The sequence below is a fragment of the Aphanomyces astaci genome (genome assembly GCF_000520075.1).
Source record: "Aphanomyces astaci strain APO3 unplaced genomic scaffold supercont1.20, whole genome shotgun sequence".
Taxonomy (NCBI): Eukaryota; Oomycota; class Saprolegniomycetes; order Saprolegniales; family Verrucalvaceae; genus Aphanomyces; species Aphanomyces astaci.
This window is the reverse complement of record NW_009798283.1, coordinates 505,408-529,258: the sequence shown is the minus strand read 5'-3', so window position 1 is coordinate 529,258 and position 23,851 is coordinate 505,408. Positions and strand designations below refer to the sequence as shown.

The window sequence follows — 23,851 nt, the reverse complement described above, 5'->3', positions numbered from 1 at the left end:
GGATAGAAACACGTACATTTCGGTTGATATTTCCTGAGATAACGTAACTGCGGAGACCTATGGTACTCAAACGTGTTCTGCATGCGTATGGGAGGCAGTGACCATCGATTTTGGTTTCAAAATGACTGCACTAGATACAAAAACACTGATTTATGCAATGGCACAATTTCGGAGCGCGCCACATGAATAGAAACACTCAAAGATTTGCGAAAAAAACTCATTGCTTTGCGGTAAAATGGTTGTATTAGTATTCCGTTTTACCTCCTTTAACCTCAAGAACAGCTAGGCAACGCCGCGGCATCGATTGAATGAGCTTTTCCAGGGTGGGTTTACCAATTCCACTCCAAGCAGCCTTGATGGCCACGGTAAGCTCTTCGACGTTCATATATTGGCGTCCATTGGCATAAACATGCCTGGCTAGGATACCCCAAAGGTTCTCAATGTAAATAAGTAAATATAAAATATTGGTCAGCTCTGGTCCCATCGGCAGTACTGTATGAAGACGACCTCGTCACATGGATACTAGCAATGGAGCGCGACGGCCAACCTGTGAACCGCAGCCAGATCCTAGACAAGGCAGTCGCAATGCCACCGCGTCATCGTCTAACCGATTGCTGCGCCGCCAAAGGCTTGGCATAGTTCGTCGAGCATCGAATACGTGAAGTACAACCTGTTAATCGAAAATACGACATACTTTAAACCAGTTTAAAATTCGGCTAACCACTGATCGCGTATTTGAGCGACAAACTTTGTCATTTTTATTGCCCGGGTTAAAACTCTTTACTGTTAAATGGATCTGTATTCGGATGATAGAATAACGCTTAAACTAGGGAATTCGACAGTGTCTCTTTTACGTCGTGGCCTTTTGAACTTTACGAGATATGGTCGAATGAATGCAGGTCAAATTCGGCTGCTCACTGATCCGTCACGTTTGTGTCGGTTTCTCTGTACTACAAAGTAACCGAACACTTCACTTTGAACCGCAACCATTGGCGCGCGGGCGTGGTTTGGATGACGTTTTTCAGCAACAAGCAAGTGTGCATGTGGGATGGAGGGTACAAGTCGTCTCGTCACGAACCTGCTTCCGATGCGACCATGGGCTATAGCGGCGCGACTGCCGCTGTCCTTCACGACACGTACGGCTGGCTAGTCATCATCCATTATTTTCGCAATCGACGAGATTGAACGTGCGTTTTGCGCTAGGACGTTGGTAGTGGGCGGACGAGACCAGTTGGGGGAAACCCTACACGAAAAGTCGCTAGTCATTTTGTTTGGGTTGAAGCAAGAGCGCATTTTGAACGACTACGACGTGATGGGGACCATCTCTCGACGAATTGGTTGGTCACGTGTTCGAATCTCCTTGTGCATTCTCCTTAACAACCCCCCCCCCGATGATGTGCGTAGGCCACGCAGTAGGGGCGTTGCCGTCGAATGCTGCGTGGTTTGTCTTTGGGGGGGAACTGTTAGCGGACCTAGACGGCGGGGGTGGACTGTTCCAGCCTTTGGGGGACCTACATCGAGTCACCTATGCCAACCACGTTGTTCGAATCGAACGAGTACGTTGATACACTTCGTTGAGTCGATGGTCGTCCCTTCGTTTTCAAGCGTTGGTCGGTAGATGCAACTCAAGGAAGGACCCACAGCGCGATCGTGGCACACGCTGACCACGATCCGCTACCGGCCCCCACCCGACGCCCCCCAAGCCCTCAAGGGCAAACAAACCACTCAACCAACCATTCAAGTGTCCGAACTGGATGATGCGCTGCTTCTCCTCGGCGGAAAAGACGGTGGCAAAGACGTGTGGGTGTTCCATTACGACAAACTTCCCCAGCCTGATGACGGAGACACAACGAGTGACGTGGAGCCCACCCGTGCCCCCAAGTGGTCCAAATTGCAGGTTCAATCGTTGCTTAGGTCGTTGCTTGCTAACACCTTTCACAGACGGACGGGGCATCGCCATTACCACTGGCATACCACACCTGCCACGCCCTTGGCGAAGGCACCAAAGTGGTCGTGGTCGGCGGCGTGCACCTCGGGGAGTTCGTGGACACCGTGTCTATCTTGGACGTGCTTACCGGTATGTGGAGCACACTTGCGCAATCACCGTCGCTGCAACGAAGCTGCCACGTCATGGCCTTGGTGCATGTCCCCACTGGAATCAAATCGAACACTGATGATGGCAAAGCCGCACCAGATGACCATCGTATTTCGTTGCTCTTTCCACGTTGCCCAGTACTGGTATGTGTCTTCACCTCACAGTACATGTACAGTACATACGTCGAGTTTGATGGTCAACATCGCCTTGTTAACGAAGTTAACGCTGAAATTTAGCCAGGCCCTGCATCGAACAACAACGAGAGTACGCCTCCTTCGGCCTTCAGGCACGGCCTGGACTGCTTTTTGATCTTTGGTGGAATCACCCCCGACGCCATCGCCCCTCTGGATGGTTTTGTCGTGATCGATCCGATCGGCGGGACCGTGGCCCAAGTCGACGATGGGCACTTGGGTATCCCAAGGTACTGTACATCAATCCCAAAAACTGATAGCCCCCCCACGATCTCGACTCCAAAGTCATGCCCCCCTCCTGTATTCCGTATCTAGCCACATGGGCCACGCGATTGCCACGTCATCCGACCGACGCAAACTGTTTGTGTTTGGGGGGACCCATGCGTCCACTCACGCGTGGCTTGACACGATGTCGTGCGTGGATTTTTGGACGTACCAGCACGACCCCCTCCCCCCGCCCCCCCTGGAACGCATCCGCACTGTCGAATACCCCAATGGGGATGTTTACTTGGGCGAACTCGATGCCGCCAACCTTCGCCATGGGCTCGGGCGGTGCGATTATGCTACGGGGGATGTCTACGAAGGCCATTGGGTGGAGGATGCGTGGGCTGGTGATGGCCGGTGGGAGTCGACTGGTGGGGATATGTATGTGGGTAGCTTTCAAGGCAACGAACGGCATGGAAGGGGGCTTTGGACGTGCAGTCCTAAAGCGATGAACGTGTCTACTATTACTCCTACTCCTCGTCTCATCGAGGTACGGGACTACGACGTAGTAGTACTAGTACTACTGTAGTAGGGATTGAAGAATGTTGATCTATGCAAACCACAAATACAACACGGGTTGGATTAGGGTACGGAAAGAATGTTGGTCAAACATCCCATGTAGATCTCATACGACGGGCCTTGGGAGCGCGGCCTTCGGCATGGTAGTGACGGCGTCGTGACGTACTCGAACGACGCCAAGTTGAAAGGCGCATGGGTGGACAATGTCTTGCAATCGTCGACGATTGTGATCGAGTCGTATGTGGATCGCGACGGAAAGATCGTCGGCCTGTACGAAGGAGCGGTTGACGACAGCGCGTTGCATGCGCCGCATGGTCCAGGTCGTTTTGAATCCCAGGGGTACCCCAAAGCTGGTGAAATGTTCTCTGGTAGCTGGATGCACGGCAAACGAGATGGGTACGTGCTTCATGGGGATGAAGGACTGCATCACAAGACGATCCTGTAGGCAAGGCATGTGCATGGCATTCGACGGGACTGTGTACATGGGGGAGTGGAAGAACGGGAAGCGCAATGGCATTGGCACGTGTGACTATGCCAAGACACGCGATCGATATGAAGGCAAATGGGTGGGGGACGTGCGCTGTGGCCTTGGTACGTTCGTTATTGTTTGCTCGACACGGAATGCTCCAGTTGTCATGACGAACGTGGACAGGAACATGCACCTATGCGGCGGGGTTTGTATACGAAGGGCAGTGGGCGCTTGACAAACGCCATGGGACTGGCAGATGCACCTACAAGGATGGGACGTTCTACGAAGGCCAGTGGGAGAACGACGAGTTCTGCGGCGATGGCGCGTTGATCTTGCCGTCCACTTGACCTGACTGTCCCAAATCCAGTGCCTAAACACGCACAACCGTCGGGGCATGTTTTGTCAATTATTCCTGTATTTGAATTTAATACAAAAATTAAGATTAGCTCCTTGATTTTAATTGAAATTGACTGGTTTTGTCAATTTCGATTGCATTTTGCTGTGGACGAGATGTCGAACACGCCGCCGCTGCCACCATGTCCAGTTGCTATAGTTGACGACGACTTGGGATACGATGGTGACGACGTCCCTTCGTCCAGGCAGTATGGAGAGAGTCCACCACCTCCTCCACCTCCATCGGAAACCCCGCCGCCGCCGCCCGCGCTGTCGTTGTCGAACGAAACGATCGATGAATCGTCGCACGATCTAGTCGGTCGAGTCGAAGATCACGACCGTGTACATCGGCTGGCAGTATGTCTCGTGGTTTTCCTACATATAAGCTGACAGAATGATGTTTAGGGAGTGAAACTGGACCTGCTGACGTCGATCTCGTCGTCGCCGCCGCCGCAACCTTTAACTCCAACGCTCACCCCCCCTGCCTCTCGATGGCACTTGGGTCTCATTGAGAATTACACGATCATCGACAAAGTGGGTTCGGGCACGTACGGGTACGCACGCACTTCACAGACCCGCTCGCAGCATCCGTCTCCAGTTCATCGTACAACTGGCATGTTGAATGGTATTGCTTCATGGGATATAGGGAAGTGTACAAATGCCAGCACAAGATCACAAAGGACATCGTCGCGCTCAAGAAGCTCCGCCAAGACGTGGAAAAGAACGGGGTAAGTCCACGACGTTGCCGCATTTCTCCATGTCGACTTGTACCGACTTTAATTTCTCCATGTTCATATACCATCACCACCATGTACACATTCGTATCCTCCCTTGGCAATTCTGCATACGATCCGCGACTTGTATCTCCATACCACACCGTGATATATCCATCTTCATATGACCAGCTTTGTCGATTACCGTGGTTCTTTTGTCCATTCGGATATGACAAAATCCTTGGCTTCCATAGTTTCCCGTCACATCGATCCGTGAAATGAAAATCCTCAAACAACTCAAGCACCCCAACATTGTCGAACTCAAAGAAATCGTGTCCAAGCCAGGTATGCTTTTTCTCTTGCCGTATCTTCTATCTCGATTCTCCACCGCTACTACATACTGTCCACAAATATAGGACCTGTCTGTCGAATCTACTGTCCTTTATTACCTACCTACGTACCTACGTGTAGTAGCTATTCGAATTCGAAATAGCAGGGATATTGTACTTTTGAGTGAAATTTCATTGTTTTGTTGAGTCGTTGGAATTTAAATCGATTTGATTGGCTACTTCAGATGAGCTCAAAAGTATTAACCAATCAAAAATCATTATTCAATGAAATTCAACCAATCAGATCGATTGTGGATCGGTTTCGTCGGCGCGATTCGATTGCACCCCCTCCCCAAATGTGTATATCAAATCGACAATATCAAAATCCATATATTGTGCAGTCGCTAGAAACGAACTTTTACATTTCGCGTGGTTGGTCGAATCAATATGGAATCAAGCGTGAGTTGTTGTGATTGGTTGAATGGATTTGTCGTTTCTATAAGAGCCAATCAAATATATCGATTCGAAATTATATTAGCCAATAGCGTCGATTGTGGTTGTGATTCGATTCAGCACCGAGATCATAGACGATAGGGTCTGGAAATGTGTACCGAATCCACAAAAGATAACATTATATTTTTGCATTTCCTCTTTTTTATTTTATTTTTTAAATTCATTATAATATATACTTCTAAAAAACCATGGTACTGTTTTAGAAATTGTTTGGACAATAACTCCAGCTATTATTTTAATTATAATTGCAATTCCTTCTTTTTCTTTATTAATTATCCACTTCACGTACAGGGTATGATGAACGTTGTAGACCTGCCCAAGGATGGGAAGAAGCCGCCGCTGTACTTTGCGTTCGAGTACATGGAGCACGACCTATCTGGCTTGCTCACCCACGAGAAGGTGCCCAAGTTCTCGCGCACGCAGATTCAGTGCTATATGCGACAGCTTTTGTACGGTATCGCATTCATGCACGGCCAGAAGATCATGCATCGAGACATCAAAGCATCCAATCTGCTCCTTAACAACGCTGGCATGCTCAAAATTGCCGACTTTGGCCTCAGTCGGTTCTGGACCGAAGCGAATGCCCGCAGCGGCCGGTACACGAACAAGGTGGTCACGCTGTGGTACCGCCCGCCCGAGCTGCTGATGGGGTGCACGGCGTACGACTACTCGATTGACATGTGGTCGGTGGGATGTATTTTCGCCGAATTATTGCTTGGCAAAGCCCCACTGCAAGGTCGCAACGAGTTGGAGCAGGTATGTATACAATTCGATATGAATTTACTGTCCTTTTACCCAAAATTTCATTATTTTTGGCCTTTTGGGTGCCGATGCCGCCCAATCGATCGATCGATTGTGTTTATACTGACTTTTGCATGTAAAAAGTGGCCAGTGTCACACTAATTGAAGGCACACACTAATATTGGTCAAAGAGTGGATTTGATTGGCTACTGGATCAGTGATCTGGGTTTTGATTGGTCGAGCATCAATGGCCTGCTGATTTTTGGTTATTCTGCTCATTCGATTATATTACATCTTGTGTCGTTGTTGCAGCCAATGTACTTGGATTTGATTGTGCTGATCCGCCAAATATCCGATGGATATTGCACTGTTATAATTGGCTGGAAAACCCTGCACACACTATTTTTGTATTGGGCTTACACTGTTGTTGAATAGTGGTTTCACGGGTCTGATTGGCCAATTGAATAGTGGTGTGGGTTTTGATTGGTCGATCGATCGTTTGCTGAGTTGGTGCTCCAATTTCCAAGCGCATTGACGATGCATGTATGTATAAATCATATTCTAATTGAAAGTTCTGTGTATATAGTTAGTTGTTGTGTAAGAGAGATGTTGGAAGGGGTATTTTATGGTACACTGTGTCTCTACGATATGAATAACTGCAAGAAGGATGCCAATATATATATATATATATACATATATATATATGAATAACTGCAAGAAGGATGCCAATATATATATATATACATATATATATGAATAACTGCAAGAAGGATGCCAATATATATACATATATATATTGGCATCCTTCTTGCAGTTATTCATATCGTAGAGACACAGTGTACCATAAAAAATATATATATGTATATATATATATATTTGTCACCTGCCGTTTTACATTCTACCGACGGCCTGCCAACTACATGCAAGTTATTGTGTTTGCCATGTCAACACGGCAACTCGTTTGTGTCAACATGCAATGGTGGTGGGGTATAAATGGACTTACATGTGCATTTCACCTCAATTTGGACTTTTGAGTCATGTCGCCAAATATAGTAATAGTATTCGAACCCATATAAGTTTGTACAAATACTACTATACAAAAATTAGTATAGATCAGATTTTACCAACGCAGAGGGAGCTAGGCTTATTTTTTCTATTTTTGTATATTATTATCCACGTTTATTTAATTGGCAAAATATTTTTCGACAGAACGTGAGTTGATATTAGCTTTGGCGGTTCTTTCATGTCCATTCTCTATTTGAAATTCGATTCTCCAGTTTCGATATGACAATATATATAAATGAGTTGTAATGTGTATTTCAATCGATTGATTGGGTAGTTGCAATGCATCTATGGGCTCGTGGGCGTGCCGACGGTGGACAACTGGCCATCGTACGAGAAGTTGCCAAACGCGAACGTGTTTACCCCCGATGCCAAGCACGTGTGTCTCTTGGCTGAACGCTTCAAAGAGTACGTATATATATATATATATAGATATTTATATTAAATCCAGAAATAGATCTATGGTTGCTCTAACATGTGTGTCTTTATATAAGTTGATCGATCCATGAATGAATTGAATGTATGAAAATGGGTATATTCAGTTTTCTTAAAACATTTCACCCAAATTTGGTCGTTGTGTGAGTCAGCCACATTCAGATCCATGTGATCATCTAATTTCAACTTGTTACAAACTATTCTATACTAATATTAGTGTATATATCTGGTTTTGCCCAATGTGGCCGAGTCAAACGTTTGGATTGGCAGAATATATTCGACAGAACGTGATTTGATTGGCTTAGGCGGTTAGTCTTGAATCCATTCTGTTGAGGGCTCCAGTTTCGAATACTCACACGAACAAGTAGTGTATCTGTACATATGTAGTTTTCACCGCTATGCGATATATATATATATGTGATTTGTTACCGTAGGTTTCCTACCACGACAGTCGACTTGCTGAGCAAAATGCTGACGCTGGACCCGTCGCAACGCATCACAGCCCTCGACGCCCTCGACCACGATTACTTTTGGAAAATTCCCACTTGCAAGCCCAAAGAGTAGGGACAAACCTTGGTCGATTGTTCTTTTAGTTGGTTTTTAAACGATAGCCTGCCCAAGTTTCCCGTGGCATCGACGCATGAATACCAGTCCAAGAAGAGACATGCCGCCGCGCCGCCCTCGTCGCAAGCCAACCCCAAGCGCCATCCCCACACCAGCACTTCGAGTGCCCGCACCGACGCGGGTGGTCGGGGTGTTGGCTCTACTAGTAGTACTAGCCACGCCCCTCCACCTCCTAGCCACTCGTTGCATCCTCACCACCACCACCACCACCACGGGGGTAGTGCTAGTAGTAGTAGTACTCTTCGAGACAGCCACCATTACGGCGGAGGCAGACCTGTACCGCGCTACCACGAAGACTCGTCGCGGCGACAACGTCAACGCCGCAGCCAGTCCAGGGAACGGCCCAGTCAGCATTAACGCAATCAATACAAGCCCACGGGGTTGGATCTTGAAGTGGAGTTTATGGCAGTAACGTTATTATGATGTGGGAACAGACAGGCTAAACGAGGGCAACAGATATAAAAAATTGAACACTTTTAGGGCCACATTGGGTGGTTTCCAAAACTGGCACAAATCCAATTTGAGACTGACGTGGTACTGACAGTATCCGTACATTGATGGCGAATAATAAAAGGCAGCAACCATGATGCACATTTCAAAACCGACCCAAATATACAAACCATCCATTTATCTAATATATATTGGCTAGAATAATAAATCTGATCAAATTGAAACTTGTCTTGCTTGAAGAGTTTTAACCCAAATCCAATAATTCCATCTGGGATTTACTCGTTGAAGCGGACCAAAACGCCATATTGCAAAATGGACCTTTTATCTCCATTTTGAAAATGGCATTTTGGTTGATCCCATTTTGCGCGAAAATGGAATATTATTTTTAAAAAGTTACCAGATGGGTGGGCCTAAGGCAATAAGATCGATGGAAATTGCAATCATCACATACATGAGCACTTTCAATCATGGCGCCGTCCAGCTAGAAGATATCATAAAGGGGGTGAAGGTAGACGGAGCCCAATGTTGGACGTAATCCAAGACCAATTTCCTATGGGCCCTGCCCAGTGGGATGCGGTGCACGAGTCGTAAACCACATATGACCAACCGACCATGGTGCGCTACCCCGAGATGTCGAAAGCATTCGCCGCAAGGTCAAGACATTGCGAAGCGTTCGCAAACCAACAGGTGACCCCAAAAATGTCGGAAACACACCACCTTTTCAGAAATAGTGTGACAAATTTTCAAACCACAGCTTTTGTGTGTTTGGCTATCAAATCTGACATACCGGTATATATAAAGTGACATAATATTGTGGTATATTCGGTACAAATTTCCAGACCCCGTCGAATCGAATATCTCGCCGCTCAATCGAATCACGAATCGACACGACGTATATGCAATCAATCAGAACTCCAGCGTGATTCAATACGTATTTATTAGAAAAACCACGCGAGTTTTGGAAGTTTAGTGCGAAATCACAATACGCCGATTTTTTTCTATTTTCTGACAAAAAAAGTTTGAACCGCAACTGTTCAATTTATACCTACGGAGTACTGTATATGTACAATTATTGTCCTTTCGAGCTAAATTTGGTATTTCCAGTAGTAGTAGATTCGACGAAATTGTCGAGCGTCATTTTAATTGAACTAACTATACTCATTGTGACTCCTGTCCGATACAACGTTGAACTCTGTGTGAAATGGAGAAGCTTGGCAAATGCACCGGATACGCCTGCAATTTGATTAGTCGAAGGTCTTATTCGAAAATTTCATTGGCTACTTTGTTCCGTCGATTACTCCGTCGCCATTTTTAATTACCAATATACTAACATTAGTATCGACCATGGCGTCCATAAGTCACATCAAAATATTTTGAAATTATTTTCTCACCTCCCATTTAAAAAGGGAATTATCTACTAGTATCAGAATACTTCGAAGTATTTTTTGACATAAACATTCTGTGGCATCCCAACTCGGCCTTAAATAAACTAAAACTACACGTAAATAAATGAATCTATAAATACCGTTCGGCGAATAAAACTGCAATGATCTGATTGGTAGATACCAAATAAATTCAATCCATTGATTGGGCAAATCCCTTAAAACGATAAATAACACGGACAACGACGACCGCTACGTGGTCAAGGCGGAGCTGAGGCGGACAATATCCTCGACACTTTGCACCTTGTGGAGCGTCGTGGCGAGGATCGAATGGACGTCGTCGACGGTGGTGGACGTCTCGCTCAATGGAGCAGACGACATGGACGCGAACGTGAGCTTGCATGTGACGTTGGTCCTCTTGAGGAACTTGCAAATGATGCCGAACGGCACTTGGGTCACATCGACGCCGTTGACAGAGAGAAGGCGATCACCCACAGACACGGTCGAAATGCCCAGCGCTTCGCTGTCGCCCGTCAGTCGCTTCACGCGCGCTCCCACGATGACGTTTGCTGGGTCCTCCACTGCTGACTCGAACGACACCCCAAGTCGGTCGCCTGGGTTCCACAAAACGCTGTGCTCGACAGGCTCAGATGCATGATTATGGCGCATCTCGACCTGCAACGCGGCCAACTTCCCCGACAATTCACGCAAATCCGCACCGAGTTCATCCGTGTCTGCACTCAATCGAGACGAGATCGATTTGGGACTGCTCACGGCGCTGTAGTGGGACGAGGACATCGAGGTGTTGCTGCTGCTCGTCTTGAGCTTGTCCACGGATTCCCACGACGAGTTGCGAGGGATACACGACGTACGAATGTCAAGCGACGTCAAGGTCAAGTCCGACACCGAGTGCCGCCGTGTGGATGTGTCCGAGGAGCCCATCATGGACGACGAGCTCATGACCAAGGACACGGATTTCTTGAGCACGTTGATACTGTGGTCGGGGAGTCTATGGCGGTGAGCCATTTCTGCAGGATCGAGACCGTCGCCGCCCTTAATGTTCACACTCGCAGGAAATGCATCCACGAGAGCGTTCAAATGCACGCCTGGCAGCTTGGATGCAATGGCAACATGTAGTGGCAACATACCCGACATGTTCTTGCACTCGCAGGCATCTGGAAAGACGCGCAAGAGAACCTGCAATGTGTCAAGCGGCACAGACTGCTCCGTGCACACCCAGTGCAGAGGAAGCATGCCAAACTCGTCGGGGACCATGATGGAGTGAGGGATATTCTCGGCCATGTCGACCAGTTCGTGCCACTCGCCTTCTTCGGCGCGCTTCACTGCCAGTCTTTCCATTACGGGTTGAATTGTGGAATGATCCAACGTCTAAACGGGTGTGATGGGCAATTGCATGTAAATTCAAGAAACCTTTGACAATTAATATGTTTGATGGGTTCGCCTTTCGCAAACGCGTTTTATCATCAAAAACGTGTCCACGTTCGTTTGACGTGCCTACAGTACAGTGCTTGAGCACGTCAACAAAGCGGAATAGATGCCGCCACCATTGATTGTCTATTGCAAGCCAACAAATCCTCAGTATTTACGGAAGAAGGCCACAGCTATGATCCAAAGATCTACCTTGAGGGGCATCGCATCTCCACCAACACGTTTAACCTAGTCCAACGAATCCACCGAATTTAAAAGCGAATAACCTTTCAAACTGAATGGTCTAGCAGAAGTAGCCAGTTGTGTGGACCTTTTCTATCTAACGTGAGGTTTTACCGCAGAAGTTTGTCCGCTGCATATCCTCCTAGCCATATACTACAATGCGCAGAACGTTTAGAATGGTTGATCAGTTATTCCTTCTTGTCAATGAGCTATTGTCAATGAGCTGTTGTCAATGAAGAAGAAGGAGAACGAATCGCAACTGTTATTGCAATATCACCTGTCAGGAAGGATACATCTCAAACATCCCCGACGTGAAATTTTGAATAGTGAAGTATGATTGGCTAAAAAGCGAAACCACCGATGGCGATGGCGCGATGGGATTGGTTGATAGGCCTTGATGGAATGCGACAAGTTGGTTGATGCACGAAGAACGAGCGCAAGTGTATTTTCAATAGATGCAGTGTATATAATATCCGAGTTTACGATTCAGCTCGTGAATATGCACCTGACTTTCTAGCCATTGCTTCCGGCCAGCTGGTGTAACCAGCCTCTTTCTTTACTGTAGCCGTTGATTCTGTGTCGATCACGCCTTTCGGAGGTTGACCCACAACTACCGGGAACACAATTCTTTCGACACTTCGTTTGGAGCATTTAGGCCGTGAAGGTTGACGGCTCACTTTCCCATTGCACCAACGTCATGTTCAGTAAGAAAGCAATACTACCAGGTAAGGCGAGGGCATTGCACACATAATTTGGACGAACAACCTCATCCTCATACACTGTAGCCTTTGGAATCGAATGAGGCATCATTTGTTATATACTGGTAGAGCCGATACGAAGTACTACTTCTACAACTTCGTATACTACTTCTTCTGATACGAAGTACTACTTCTACAACTTCGTATCGGCTCTATATAACAAATGATGCCTCATTCGATTTCAAAGGCTACAGTGTATGAGGATGAGGTTGTTGTTCGTCCAAATCATGTGTGCATGGTCCTCACCTTATTGCTTTCTTCCTAAACATGACGTTGGTTTTGAAACTACAGTAGTACTACTAGTACTTCGGAAGTACTAGTTTCAAAACCTCGGATAAAACATATCCGGTGGGATATAGTATACCCGTCATTCGACGCCCAGCTTGATGCTTGAAATGTGTACATTAATATTGTCAAGTCGATTCGAAATTGGAGTGGGGGGAGTGTCTCGAGGACGTCGACGGATCGTGTTGGTGTGGTGCAGGGTGCCCAGGTTCGCAATGGACATCTCGTCTACACGACAGTATCTACCTTGCTCAATCGCATGAGCAGCACCAAATCAGCAGACAATCGATCGACCAATCAAAACGCAGAATGCGATTCATTGAAGAACTCCGAGAACTGGACGACTTACTATATATTCCGGAGTACAGTGCAGTTTACTCTTGCCTTCAATATGGACTAACAGTCTATGTACTGTATATGCCGAATTCTACCACACCCATGGACCGCCAGTCATATGACATTATACATTTTACCTTCAATGCGCTAGTCCTCGAAACTTTACGCTTATGATTGGGCGGAGGAATCTCATGATAGAACGTTGAATGGAAGCACATCTCCATTCAATGCCTGCTGGCAACTAACAGTCTGTTGTTGTTAGTGTCCAGGAAGTCTTCGTTCCAAGTGCTTCTTACTACACTACATAGTACAACACAGTACTGTACGACGATCGTACGAACCATAAAAAGTCGAGTTATTCAATTTACTACTACTACTGTACGTATGTAAAACAAGTGTACTTGTACACTACTACAGTAGTAGTGTATACAAGAATCGAACACCGCAGCGAAATTAAGCAAAGCTACGAAGCCGCGCTTCGATCCAATCCACCGACTTGAACTTGAGTTGCTTGGCATGATATTCGCGCCAATAAAACACGGCTATCGCCAACAGCCTATACAATATTCCAAGGTAAATAAATGCATTTCATTTATCCAGACGATAAAGATATGCAGGACCATTTCTTTTCTCAAAAAAAACTCGCAAACGTACCGAAAGCCCCCAATCGACGCCACGAGCACGCCGAACATGGCATCCAGCGACATGTTGAGCATGGAACTGCTCACGAGCATCTGCACTTGCAGGTCGGAGCTGGTGCTGGCCACGATGAGCGACCGCGCCATGAGAGCCGGCGCCATCCCAAAGTAGCTCCAGTACCAGATCGGCGCCATGTCGTCGTAGCCGACACATACGCCTGAGAAGAGGAACCCAACACCGAGCACCATGAAGAGCACACTGTACACGACAGGGGTGCGGTGGGATACGGACGAGGCAAAGCACACGATGCTCTGCCAAGCCAGCGTGCTCAAAATGAAGATCAAGTACAGCGAAAAGATGGATCGTGGCGTGAGTCCGTTCCAGTTGTGCAGCACCAGCGCCACCGTCATGAGCACAATCGAGTTCACGACACCTTCGAACGTCTCAATGAGGAACGCAGCGTACACGTACGGGTAATAGCTCAACGCGTTCGACTTGCGCTCGAGCTACATACATGGAAACTGTTAATCCTACCTATTCCACCTATGACTGGTCGCTCGAACGAGGAGTACCATACCAGGAGGAGGGGGCGTTCGATAAAGTACTCGGGGACGTTCTTCAGATACTCGGTCACGAGACCGTATGCACCTTCATACGTTCGATTCATGAGTACATTTGGTCAAATCGAGTCGAAACTATTAATAGAATCGAATGTCTTAACCGTAAAGAACCGCCTAAGCCAATCAAATCACATTCTCTTGAATTTCTGCCCATCATCCGAACGCTTGATTCACAGTCAGTCCAAACCACGTACTATTAATAGTACTAATTTTTGTAAATTATAGTTTATACAAGTTTAATTAGGAACAATTAGATTCGAAAGGTACAGTATTTGGCAAAATGACTCATGAGTCCAAATTTGAGTGAAATGCACAATATTACAAATATGTACAAGGCACGACGAATGCCATTGGACGTACTGATCGTAAAGAGCAACATTACGTTTTGATACAACAGTCCATATTCCCGAATGATCTGCTTGTCGTTGGGGGTAAACCGAGGGTCTTGCGTGAGTTGGCTTAGTGGCGTCTACGCATGGATATATATATATATAATGTCAAATAAACCACAGGGTTAATGTTTGTACGTACGTAGCTAAACGCAGTCGTAATGACTATCGCCACGGCCACAATCTAGAAGTCATATATGAGTATATACATTTCCCACATAAAAGTATTGAGTCTAATACTGTTGCCCCCAACTCTGCCCCCCCTGACCATACAAAACACAAAACAAACGTCCCATACCTGGCCAATTTTGTACAACAAGTCGATTTTCTTGCCGTAGAGCCGGCTGTACCGGCGTTCGAAACATGTCCACGTTTGCACGTGAATCCACGACTGCTTTGGCACTTTGTACACGCGGCGCTCCGCCGGCACGTCCGAGTAGTGCGCGAGGGACTGCATGAGAGTGGCAAAGTAACTGCTGGCCTTCCAGTGGTTTAAGAACGGCGACGAGTCGGCTACAGTGTGACCAATAATCATATGTACGTCGATAGATCATATCATGGTTGGTGTATGGAAACGTTACTTGTGGTGGCCACTTGGAGCGCCGACAGTTTGGTCGCTTCTTTCTCTGGATCTAACCCGAGGGCGTCGATGATAAAGTCCGCTGGGTTGATGTACGTATCCGGACGAATGGTAAGCGACCCCATCGCCGCCAAATGTGTCTTAGCATCATGTGACGGGCCGCAGTAAATCAAAAACCCGCCCTTGTCCATGAGCACCACCTACAGTACAAACGTATTCAAATAGATATTTCATATATATATATATACTTTGAAGGAAAAGACAACAACATATCAGCATATTATATACGTATCGTGTTGAATGAGCCGACGTGAACATAGTCCCAAACAATAAAACCCCAATGATCACAGCATTTACGACATGTGAAGAACGTGAAATATTGGGTTTTCCAAACAACACATGATTTGGTGGCCATGGAATCAAGTGTATCTATATATATATATTCATTCGTACGTCATGAAACAAGTCGAAGATCTCGGCGCGGGGCTGATGGATTGTGGACACGACCGTCAGGCCTTGCTGGTTGGCAAGCGATGCCAGCATTTGCACAAGCAAAAGGGAAGACGTCGAGTCCAGGCCACTCGTAGGTTCGTCCAGAATTAGCACGGACGGCAGCCGCAGCAGCTCGGTGGCAATCGACAGCCGCCGCTTTTGGCCCCCCGAGAGCCCTTTGAGGCCGCTGAGAAGCCCCCCGATGATCGTGTTGGCCGCGTCGTCGAGTTGCACGACGCGGAGGATGGTCTGGACGCGTTCGATCTTTTCACGGAGGGTCATCGAGTCGGGGAGGCGCAAGTACGCGGAAAAAAGCAAGCTTTCCCGCACCGTCATGGTCTATTAGTATTGATTGTACAGTGTACGTGGTCAAGGTAGATTTGAAAGTGTGTTGGTTGAATCCACACATACTGTATACACAACTAGAGAATAGTTGTTCGCCGATATATACCTCGAAGTATGTATATATACAATATATATTGTCAAATCCATTGGAAACCCTCAGCAGAATCGAATGTCTTAAGAGATTCGATTAAAGAACCGCCTAAGCCAATCAAATCACGTTCTAGTGAATTTCTGCCAATCCAAACGTTTGACTCGACACTGTCCATTGGGCAAAACCATTTATATACTGATATTTGTAAAGAATAGTTTGTACAAGCTTAAATTGGATCAAACGGATTCGAATGCATTTGGCGAAATGACTCCAAATTTCGGTGAAAGGCACAATATATATTGTGTTTATTAAACTGGAGCGACATGGAGAATGAATCAACACAACCAATAAATGTACACAAGAATCGGCAGAATGATTTAGCCAATCAGATAGCAGGAAACTATCATCAACGTGAAATCAGTGTGTGACTTCAATTAGTGTGATATCAAACCCCACATGACACCTTTGTACATACAAAATTCAGTACAAAGAATCGATCGATATAGATTTGGCGATTCAGAAGTCCAAATTTTTGATATATACATTGATATTTATTTGTGCTTTGGCATTACCTCGATAAACGTGTCGGTTTGCTCGACATACCCCTGCGATGACATGAACACGTCGTAGTCTGTCGGCGACGTCAGTTCGTGATTGAGTAAGCGGTAGCCGTAGTAGCTGCCCGTGAACACTCGACCGCTCACGAGGTTTAGCAGAGTGGTTTTCCCCGAACCAGACGGACCCTAATAGTGCACAAAGTTCAGAGAGTTGTTGAAACGATCGAACAAGTAACGTTACCATGATGGCGGTGAGACGGCCAGGCTTGAAGGTCCCCGACGCGTCGTGCATAATCTGCTTTTCTGGTGCGCCTTTCCTACCACCACACTTGCAGAATGAGGTGTACAGTAGCACAGGACGTGCCACGTACAATGATGTTTCTTGGACGAAATACGACAAATACGCAAACGAAATGGTGCACGGGCCCGCGGTGGGCGACTTGTCCATGGCATGATCCATGAGTGTGCCGTGGAACGCTGGCAGCGACTTGGTCTCGGTCGTGGCTACCCAGCAGTGATGAACAAACAGTTGAACGAGGATGAAGGTACCGAGGTGGGCTATTTCCGCGCGCACGTGCAAATGGAACATGTGGCTGCGGTAGAACGCATACAGCGAGCAGAGACAAATGCCAAACACCGTCACGAAACTCACGCCGAGCAGCGCGTTACTGTACTGCGTGTCCACAAGCTCGAGTTCCTTCCGCCGCTGCGCCCCCACGTCCAAGATGAGCTCATGCGCCTTGGTGGTTGTAATGGAGCAGTTGGCAAACGCCAGGGCGTTCGTGAGCTGGTCCATGCCCCGTCGTCACCCTAGCCAAACGAAAGGACACTGCCCCTCCGATCCAAATGTGAACGATCTATCCGGATACAGTAGCGTATCCGGTATTCTGAGAAACCGTTGCAACCTTTCGTGTTTGTGAAACCAATTTGAACAGGTTAGTTCGATTTCGGCAACTTCAGCCGTCGTTTACCACAAACATCCACGTTAAAACAAGCATACAACCGAGTAACGTTAGTTGTATATTGAGACGGCCCTTTTGATACTAGTAGTTGGCACAAACTCTGTCACAGCCTTTATGGCCTCTGAACAACTGGAGGGTGCAATACTGTAGTCGTGGAAAGCACGATATTATATATTGCAAACATGGATAGGTGATATAGAACTGCATAATGTGCATTTCGCCCAAATTTGGACTTGCGAGTTGTGTTAGTCATCGCCAAATGCATTCGAACCCATTTGATCCAATAAGACTGTACAAACTATAATAGGGAGATTTCGCAAAGTAATCCGTTTCTGAAATAATTACCCTCAGTATTTACAGTTTGTACAATCACGGAAACTCATGAAGCTCTATAGCGGAATCCGTGAAATGAGCAGCTAACGTTATCACGAAATCGGCACAGGCCAACCACGAGCGACCATTTCTCCAACATCTAGTCATGAAGTCTTGGGGGGTGCTCGCGTGCAACTTGCTTAAAGTTCCTGGCTTCTCTTGCCATGAACTCGAAGTTGACGGCAAGAAAACATCGCACAGGTTCCACCTGATCCTCGACAACCACGAAAAGTTCCATAAGGATTCTGTGTATTTGTATGGTGTTGACCGACGGTAGGAATGTGCGAGCAGAAGTCTGCGATGACGGGCAGGCTTCGCGAAGCGAGAACGCTTGACAACCATGACAAGTACGGCATTATTGCATAGCTGATTCCTTATGTTTATTCCGGACGCGGAAATCTATTTATACAGCGAAATCGTCTAACTGTAAATTTACAGTGGGCGGATCCATCGAGGGGTCCTGGACTTGTAACGTCCGATATACTTGTCCAAATTGATCCGGGAAAAGTGTGTTGAAATTGTACTCTCAGAACGCATAAACTGTGAAAACCGTATTTACTGTCTCAAAACTGTCGCTCAGTAAGCAAAGAAAAACTATGCCATATGGAAGGTGTAAAAACTTGTTGTATTTATAACCTGCTATTCTTTATAAATACAAGTAGATAGTGATACAATTTCAACTACAAAGAAAATTGCAAAACATTATCAGTTCCGGATAATATCCGGTAGGACCCCTCGATAGCTCCGCCCACTGTTAATCAGTGTCCGTGGTTGTGTCTGTGTTATTTTTCTCATGGACGCGAGCACGGATTGAATTGCGAATTCTCCCTATTTTACAAAGATTCGTATATATTATATATATATATACTAGTATGGTTTTGCCCAATGCGGAATCAAGTCAAACGTTTGGATTGGCTGAAATATTCCAGAACGTGATTTGATTGGCTTAGGAGGTTCTTTCATCCATTCTCTTACTGTTGAGACATTAGATTCTGCAGGTTAAAGCAGGTGAGATTTCGTTCCATGATAACTGCCCCAATTTCAATTCAGCAACGTGTATTAGATGCGTTGTTAACATAACTTAGATGTCATTCAAGTCGCAACGTTTCAACTTTACTGTTAACAATTACTAGTAGCATCGAAGAGTCGACTTGAAAAATCTCGGTGACATTTTTTGTGAATGAACGTTATCTATGGACCAATCTTTATTATTACTCCGGAGTACTTTTTGAAGGAAGGATTTGTCCTTGATTAAAATCCTTTTTAGGACTTCTTTGTGAAATGGTATACCGTCCGCACGATCCACATTCCCACCACCGCGTCGCTGTGGCTGCAAGCTGACTTGTGCCCTTCCGTCGAAGGTAACCAATCCCCCCATTTATTCACGTGTCCCTCTTTCAAACCAATATATATTCACGTGCGTTCCTTCTAGGTGTGCGTGCCCAAGTGCAAAAAGTCCTGTGCCCCCCCCGCGCGTATCCCCATCCAAGAATTCGCTGAAGAGTCACGTTCCAATGGACTCCCCCGTCCCCTATTGAACTTAAGCCCAAGACCACGTACTCCTTCACGGTGTTCTCGAACGGCGAAACCATTAACGAGTCCCCCATCTGGTTGAACGGCGCCAATGAGTTCACGACCAAGAACGACCCCAACGCTGACGTACAGCTCTCGTACACTTACTATCCAGGCAGCGACTGGTCACTGCGACACTTGCGGGATGGCCGCGTAGTGCCGTCGCTCCAAATGTATACTAGCTAAACTAGTTGGATGTGGGGTGGTGAGTGGTGACGTCAACTTTGAGCTGCTTGGTGTGGGTACTACGTAGAAGGCTGGACTTATGTTTGGACTTATTGAGACCCATAAAACCAAGAGGTGGGAGTATAAGTCCAAAATTGGTCCTATCTAAAGGTTATCCGCATAAAAATCAGACCTTTAAGTCTGACGAGTGGAGATGTTCGAACTACTCCGAAATGCAATAATCTAGTTTTTCAATTGATGTTCTAACTACTCCGAAATGCAATAATCTAGTTTTGAATTGTATTAATATACATACTGCATTGTATTTCGTGCACTCAGCGCCAGCTAACTGCAAAAGTGGGTGCCCCGCAGACAAATTTTATCGGTGATGGCCGACACCCATTTCTTGCTGCGGCCGAACTGCACCTCCATGGCCGTGCCGATGTCGTCATGGAGGGAGGTCGGGTTGAATCGAATGGCTCCAGGAAGCGGTGCGGGTTCCTTGGTGGATGGGACAGCCGCGCGGATGCCGGTGATGGGCAGCAGCTTCCACTCGGTGGTTGGGGTGATCGTTAGGCTCGACGCGACTTCGACTTCCTGGGAAAGCTTGAGCGTGGACCGCCACGACGGCACGTTCGTGTGCAACTTTTGGATATACGGCGACGTTCGCGCGAAACTCGAGTTGAACGTTTTAGCCCAGCCCATAAAGTGCAATGTCACGCTGTCGGCATCGCACTCGACCACTTTGCACTCAAACCTACGACGACAAAAAAGGGTGATCTGCGATACAGGTCAAATACCACGGGCCAAACCTACCACTTTTTATTCAACGCCATGCGACCGTCCACGTAATCCCCGACCTGCAGCACTTGGCGCCACATACTCGTGCTGGCACGGAGCTCGCTGACCTGCACATACCCGCCGTCCATCGAGTCCAATTCGTACGTGACGCCTTTTTTGAGATGCACGTCGACGTCGCATCGAATGAAGCTGCGGACTACTTCGTCCCCACCCCAACTCAATCGTGTCGTTCCAAAGGTCATGCTCTTGGCCTTCTTTGCTGGCCTTTGTGCACTGTTATCGTTGTGCTGGAAAGGGTTGGTCATAATGGAAGACGTCGCAGATGGAACCACGGCTCCTGGTGGTTGTGGTGTCGTCGCCGAGGCTGCAGCCGCCTTTCGTTGCTCCTTTTTTGCACTCTTTGAGAGCTTCTTGGTCGCGCCGTCGCCGGAAGCAGCTGTCTTTTGCTTCTTTTTCTTCTTTGCTTTCTTTGACTTGGTAGCCATCGCAGCGTTTCGGAGCAGCTTTCTCTCCTTCTTGGACAGGGTCGGAGTCGTCGCCGCCACCATCGCTTTGTGGTCCACCGTCGGCGCCGCTTTTACATTGGCGGCGGCTTCCATCTCTTCCCGTTTGCGTTTTGGATGCGCTGTCGTCGGTAGTCTCAAGATCGGAGCATCCTGCCTTGCTTCCAACTTGACTTCCGCCATGCCGCCTTTCGTGATTTCAACCAATTGACCACTTATCCGACCGAATATATCCGGATAAACGGTTCTTTCGTCATCTATTTTCTGTCGGGTAAACTATGGATTATCTATTTTGCCCGGAGCGCTAACGTTATTTTGAATATTCGCTCAATTTAAATGGGAAGCTGGAAGTAGTAGTACTACAGCCTACTATTAATAGTACTTACTATTAATACGTATTATTAATAATATTAATAGTACTACGTACTACTAGTAGTAGTTTAGTAGGATCAGGATGTTGACTGTTTGACCAATGAAAACGCGTTCATACGTAAACATCTTTTGGCCGACCAGATTGTCATGTTGATGTGCGTGAAGGTGATAGCATGGGCTTTGACGAGTGTAGCCTACGCGTCCGTGTCCCTAGACGGGTGCCCGTGGCCACCCGACCCACCTGCATCAGACCCTCCTCTGTGTCTGCGCTACTCGAACGGCACGTCGATTGCGGTGAACGGCACGCGCTTTAGTCCGCGCCGCGACGTGTTGTGGAACCTCACTCATCAACACATCTCCGCCGTCAACGAGTTCCCACGGTCCGACAACAACGACACTCTCTACATGTACGTGTGGCATGATTCTTGTGGCGCAACCATCATCCCACACTCAATGTACTGTCGTAGAAACCTAGCACACAACAACATCACTCGCCTTTCCGGACAAGGACCAAGCGCCGCCACGACTAGTTTGTACGTTCGTCAAGCGTACGCACGGCTCACTATGTGCTTTGACCTTGTTAGGAACTTGAGTCACAACCCATTGACCGTCAATTGGTTGCACGCGCCCCTTCCCGTGTCCGAGTTGTACGTTCCACTCACTCCCTAGTGTCCGTGTTGCCCAATGCAACTTATTTGTAGGGATGTCAGCTACACCACCCCCGACGGACTTAGTTGGTTTGCAGACACGGCGTGGGCCCGTTATTTGCCGCAACTGACCAACTTGTAAACCCAAATCGTCATATCATATGGCCTATATATATATATGTTAGAATATTCCGGAGCAATCGACTCGTTCACCTGTCGCTCTCGTCAGCCACGCTGCCCCAAACCGTCAAGCACCTGTAACTGTACACAATCGTTACCATTGTTGACTTACATGTATGTGGTCACTCAATAGGGACCTTCGGGACAACCCAGCGTTGATGGTCACTATCACGGACTGCGATACACTGGCGCGGGTGCAGTCTAGCTGGCTCACACTGCGCTTGGACTCTATGGTTGACGCCAACAAAGCTAGCGTGGGGTGCACGAACGGTACGCTGCAAAGTGTGGCCGACGCATTCGTGTGCTTGGTGGCAACCTGCCACCCAGCGATGGCTTCCAGAGCGCCCTTCCCCGTAGTGACCCCCAAGGCGTCGCCAGGGGTTGTCAAAGGTATACATTCTACTATACGTGCAAAGGTACAATTGTGATATAAGATTGCTACTGGCTTAGACAAGTGGACCGGGCTAGGGCTCGCGCTCGGGATGCTCAACTTGACCGTGTTTGTGTTTGTGGGGGTTGTGATTGTGCGACGACGTTGCCAAGAGCGACAGGAGACTCGTCAGAGAAATACAGTGTGCTCGTCGCCAGGCAACTCGGAGGGGTCGGGGTGGCACCGCCATTAATGAATTCAGCCTCGCCCGTTGTGTGTAGTAGTAGTAATGAGACTAGTATGTCACTACTCGTTAAAATAAAGCAAGTCGATGTCTAGCTGGCGTGTTGAGTAGTATACTGGGAGACTTCCAAAACCGTCGCAAACTTTTTTGAGTCGATGATTTTCATCCGGAATTATAATTCAATTCACCCGTACTTCTTTGCTGAGACGCAAATAGAGTCTCAGCAAAGAAGTACGCAAGGCGACTCAAATTATAACTTACAAAATTTATACCATACTATAAACAAATACAGTACCTTCATTGTGTTTGATGAAGTGGTGTTGCTGGCGCAGGTTGACGGGGACTCGGACGCCGACGATGACCAAGTGCACAGATGGCACTCAAGGAGCGTCATTACTTGACCTCGCCATCTCTCATCGCAAACAAAGGAACCCGTGGACAACCATGTCCGCCGCCCGCGACCGAAGCTCGTTCATCACGTCACGTGATGAACGGTGGCGTACATGCTTGATCCCGACACGTTTGACCTCTTGCTCGCCTTCTTAAGCACTACTCAGTTCACCATCTCAATGGAAGTGGAGGAAGACCACCAAAGATCAACAGTGTCAACGAAGCACTTTCGCTGATGTTGCACTTCTACAGTGCACCATGCGAAGTCAAAACACTGTGTTACTACTTATCAAGCAATTTACTGTTAGTAAATACAGCTAGCATACACTG

The 23,851-nt window shown here is 47.2% G+C and overlaps 7 protein-coding genes across 11 annotated transcripts; 4 read left to right on the top strand and 3 right to left on the bottom strand.

Moving 5' to 3' along the window:
• Window positions 1-951: 951 nt before the first annotated feature.
• On the top strand, window positions 952-3,992 carry H257_08829 (hypothetical protein). Of its 3 annotated transcripts, XM_009834894.1 has the most exons (10): window positions 952-1,136; window positions 1,204-1,337; window positions 1,405-1,556; window positions 1,619-1,897; window positions 1,942-2,238; window positions 2,332-2,516; window positions 2,602-3,040; window positions 3,173-3,465; window positions 3,515-3,660; window positions 3,722-3,992. In XM_009834894.1, the coding sequence occupies exons 1-10, from the start codon at window positions 1,012-1,014 to the stop codon at window positions 3,883-3,885; spliced, it is 2,214 nt and encodes a 737-aa protein (XP_009833196.1). In that variant the 5' UTR covers window positions 952-1,011; the 3' UTR covers window positions 3,886-3,992. The 3 variants fall into 3 exon arrangements, with proteins under 3 accessions (XP_009833196.1, XP_009833198.1, XP_009833197.1); XM_009834896.1 differs by having other exon boundaries at window positions 3,173-3,660; XM_009834895.1 differs by having other exon boundaries at window positions 3,173-3,992.
• Window positions 3,993-4,032: 40 nt separating this feature from the next.
• On the top strand, window positions 4,033-8,746 carry H257_08828. Of its 2 annotated transcripts, XM_009834892.1 has the most exons (8): window positions 4,033-4,288; window positions 4,337-4,485; window positions 4,578-4,659; window positions 4,899-4,989; window positions 5,797-6,242; window positions 7,567-7,697; window positions 8,159-8,284; window positions 8,336-8,746. In XM_009834892.1, exons 1-8 carry the CDS (start codon window positions 4,049-4,051, stop codon window positions 8,703-8,705), a joined length of 1,635 nt encoding a protein of 544 aa, XP_009833194.1. In that variant the 5' UTR covers window positions 4,033-4,048; the 3' UTR covers window positions 8,706-8,746. The 2 variants fall into 2 exon arrangements, with proteins under 2 accessions (XP_009833194.1, XP_009833195.1); XM_009834893.1 differs by having other exon boundaries at window positions 8,159-8,746.
• A 1,605-nt stretch (window positions 8,747-10,351) lies between these two features.
• Window positions 10,352-11,607, bottom strand: H257_08827 (hypothetical protein). Its single transcript, XM_009834891.1, has one exon. It carries the CDS (start codon window positions 11,537-11,539, stop codon window positions 10,433-10,435), a length of 1,107 nt encoding a protein of 368 aa, XP_009833193.1. The 5' UTR covers window positions 11,540-11,607; the 3' UTR covers window positions 10,352-10,432.
• Window positions 11,608-13,564: 1,957 nt separating this feature from the next.
• H257_08826 (hypothetical protein) lies at window positions 13,565-17,781 on the bottom strand. Its single transcript, XM_009834890.1, has 12 exons — window positions 17,493-17,781; window positions 17,315-17,447; window positions 17,185-17,260; window positions 16,959-17,129; window positions 15,912-16,289; window positions 15,460-15,658; window positions 15,177-15,391; window positions 15,021-15,062; window positions 14,850-14,958; window positions 14,447-14,517; window positions 13,885-14,375; window positions 13,565-13,786 (listed from the first exon to the last, which is right to left on the bottom strand). Exons 1-12 carry the CDS (start codon window positions 17,737-17,739, stop codon window positions 13,684-13,686), a joined length of 2,235 nt encoding a protein of 744 aa, XP_009833192.1. The 5' UTR covers window positions 17,740-17,781; the 3' UTR covers window positions 13,565-13,683.
• A 602-nt stretch (window positions 17,782-18,383) lies between these two features.
• Window positions 18,384-20,035, top strand: H257_08825 (hypothetical protein; the record flags this gene model as incomplete). Its single annotated transcript, XM_009834889.1, has 4 exons — window positions 18,384-18,524; window positions 19,545-19,638; window positions 19,710-19,752; window positions 19,780-20,035. 4 exons carry the CDS (start codon window positions 18,384-18,386, stop codon window positions 20,033-20,035), a joined length of 534 nt encoding a protein of 177 aa, XP_009833191.1.
• Window positions 20,036-20,294: 259 nt separating this feature from the next.
• On the bottom strand, window positions 20,295-21,522 carry H257_08824 (hypothetical protein). The gene is made up of 2 exons (XM_009834888.1): window positions 20,831-21,522; window positions 20,295-20,771 (listed from the first exon to the last, which is right to left on the bottom strand). Exons 1-2 carry the CDS (start codon window positions 21,499-21,501, stop codon window positions 20,360-20,362), a joined length of 1,083 nt encoding a protein of 360 aa, XP_009833190.1. The 5' UTR covers window positions 21,502-21,522; the 3' UTR covers window positions 20,295-20,359.
• Window positions 21,523-21,817: 295 nt separating this feature from the next.
• H257_08823 lies at window positions 21,818-23,225 on the top strand. 2 transcript variants are annotated; one of them, XM_009834886.1, is made up of 7 exons: window positions 21,818-22,097; window positions 22,158-22,223; window positions 22,275-22,337; window positions 22,392-22,475; window positions 22,523-22,594; window positions 22,651-22,907; window positions 22,968-23,225. In XM_009834886.1, the coding sequence occupies exons 1-7, from the start codon at window positions 21,838-21,840 to the stop codon at window positions 23,138-23,140; spliced, it is 975 nt and encodes a 324-aa protein (XP_009833188.1). In that variant the 5' UTR covers window positions 21,818-21,837; the 3' UTR covers window positions 23,141-23,225. The 2 variants fall into 2 exon arrangements, with proteins under 2 accessions (XP_009833188.1, XP_009833189.1); XM_009834887.1 differs by having other exon boundaries at window positions 22,651-23,225.
• The last annotated feature ends 626 nt before the right edge of the window (window positions 23,226-23,851 follow it).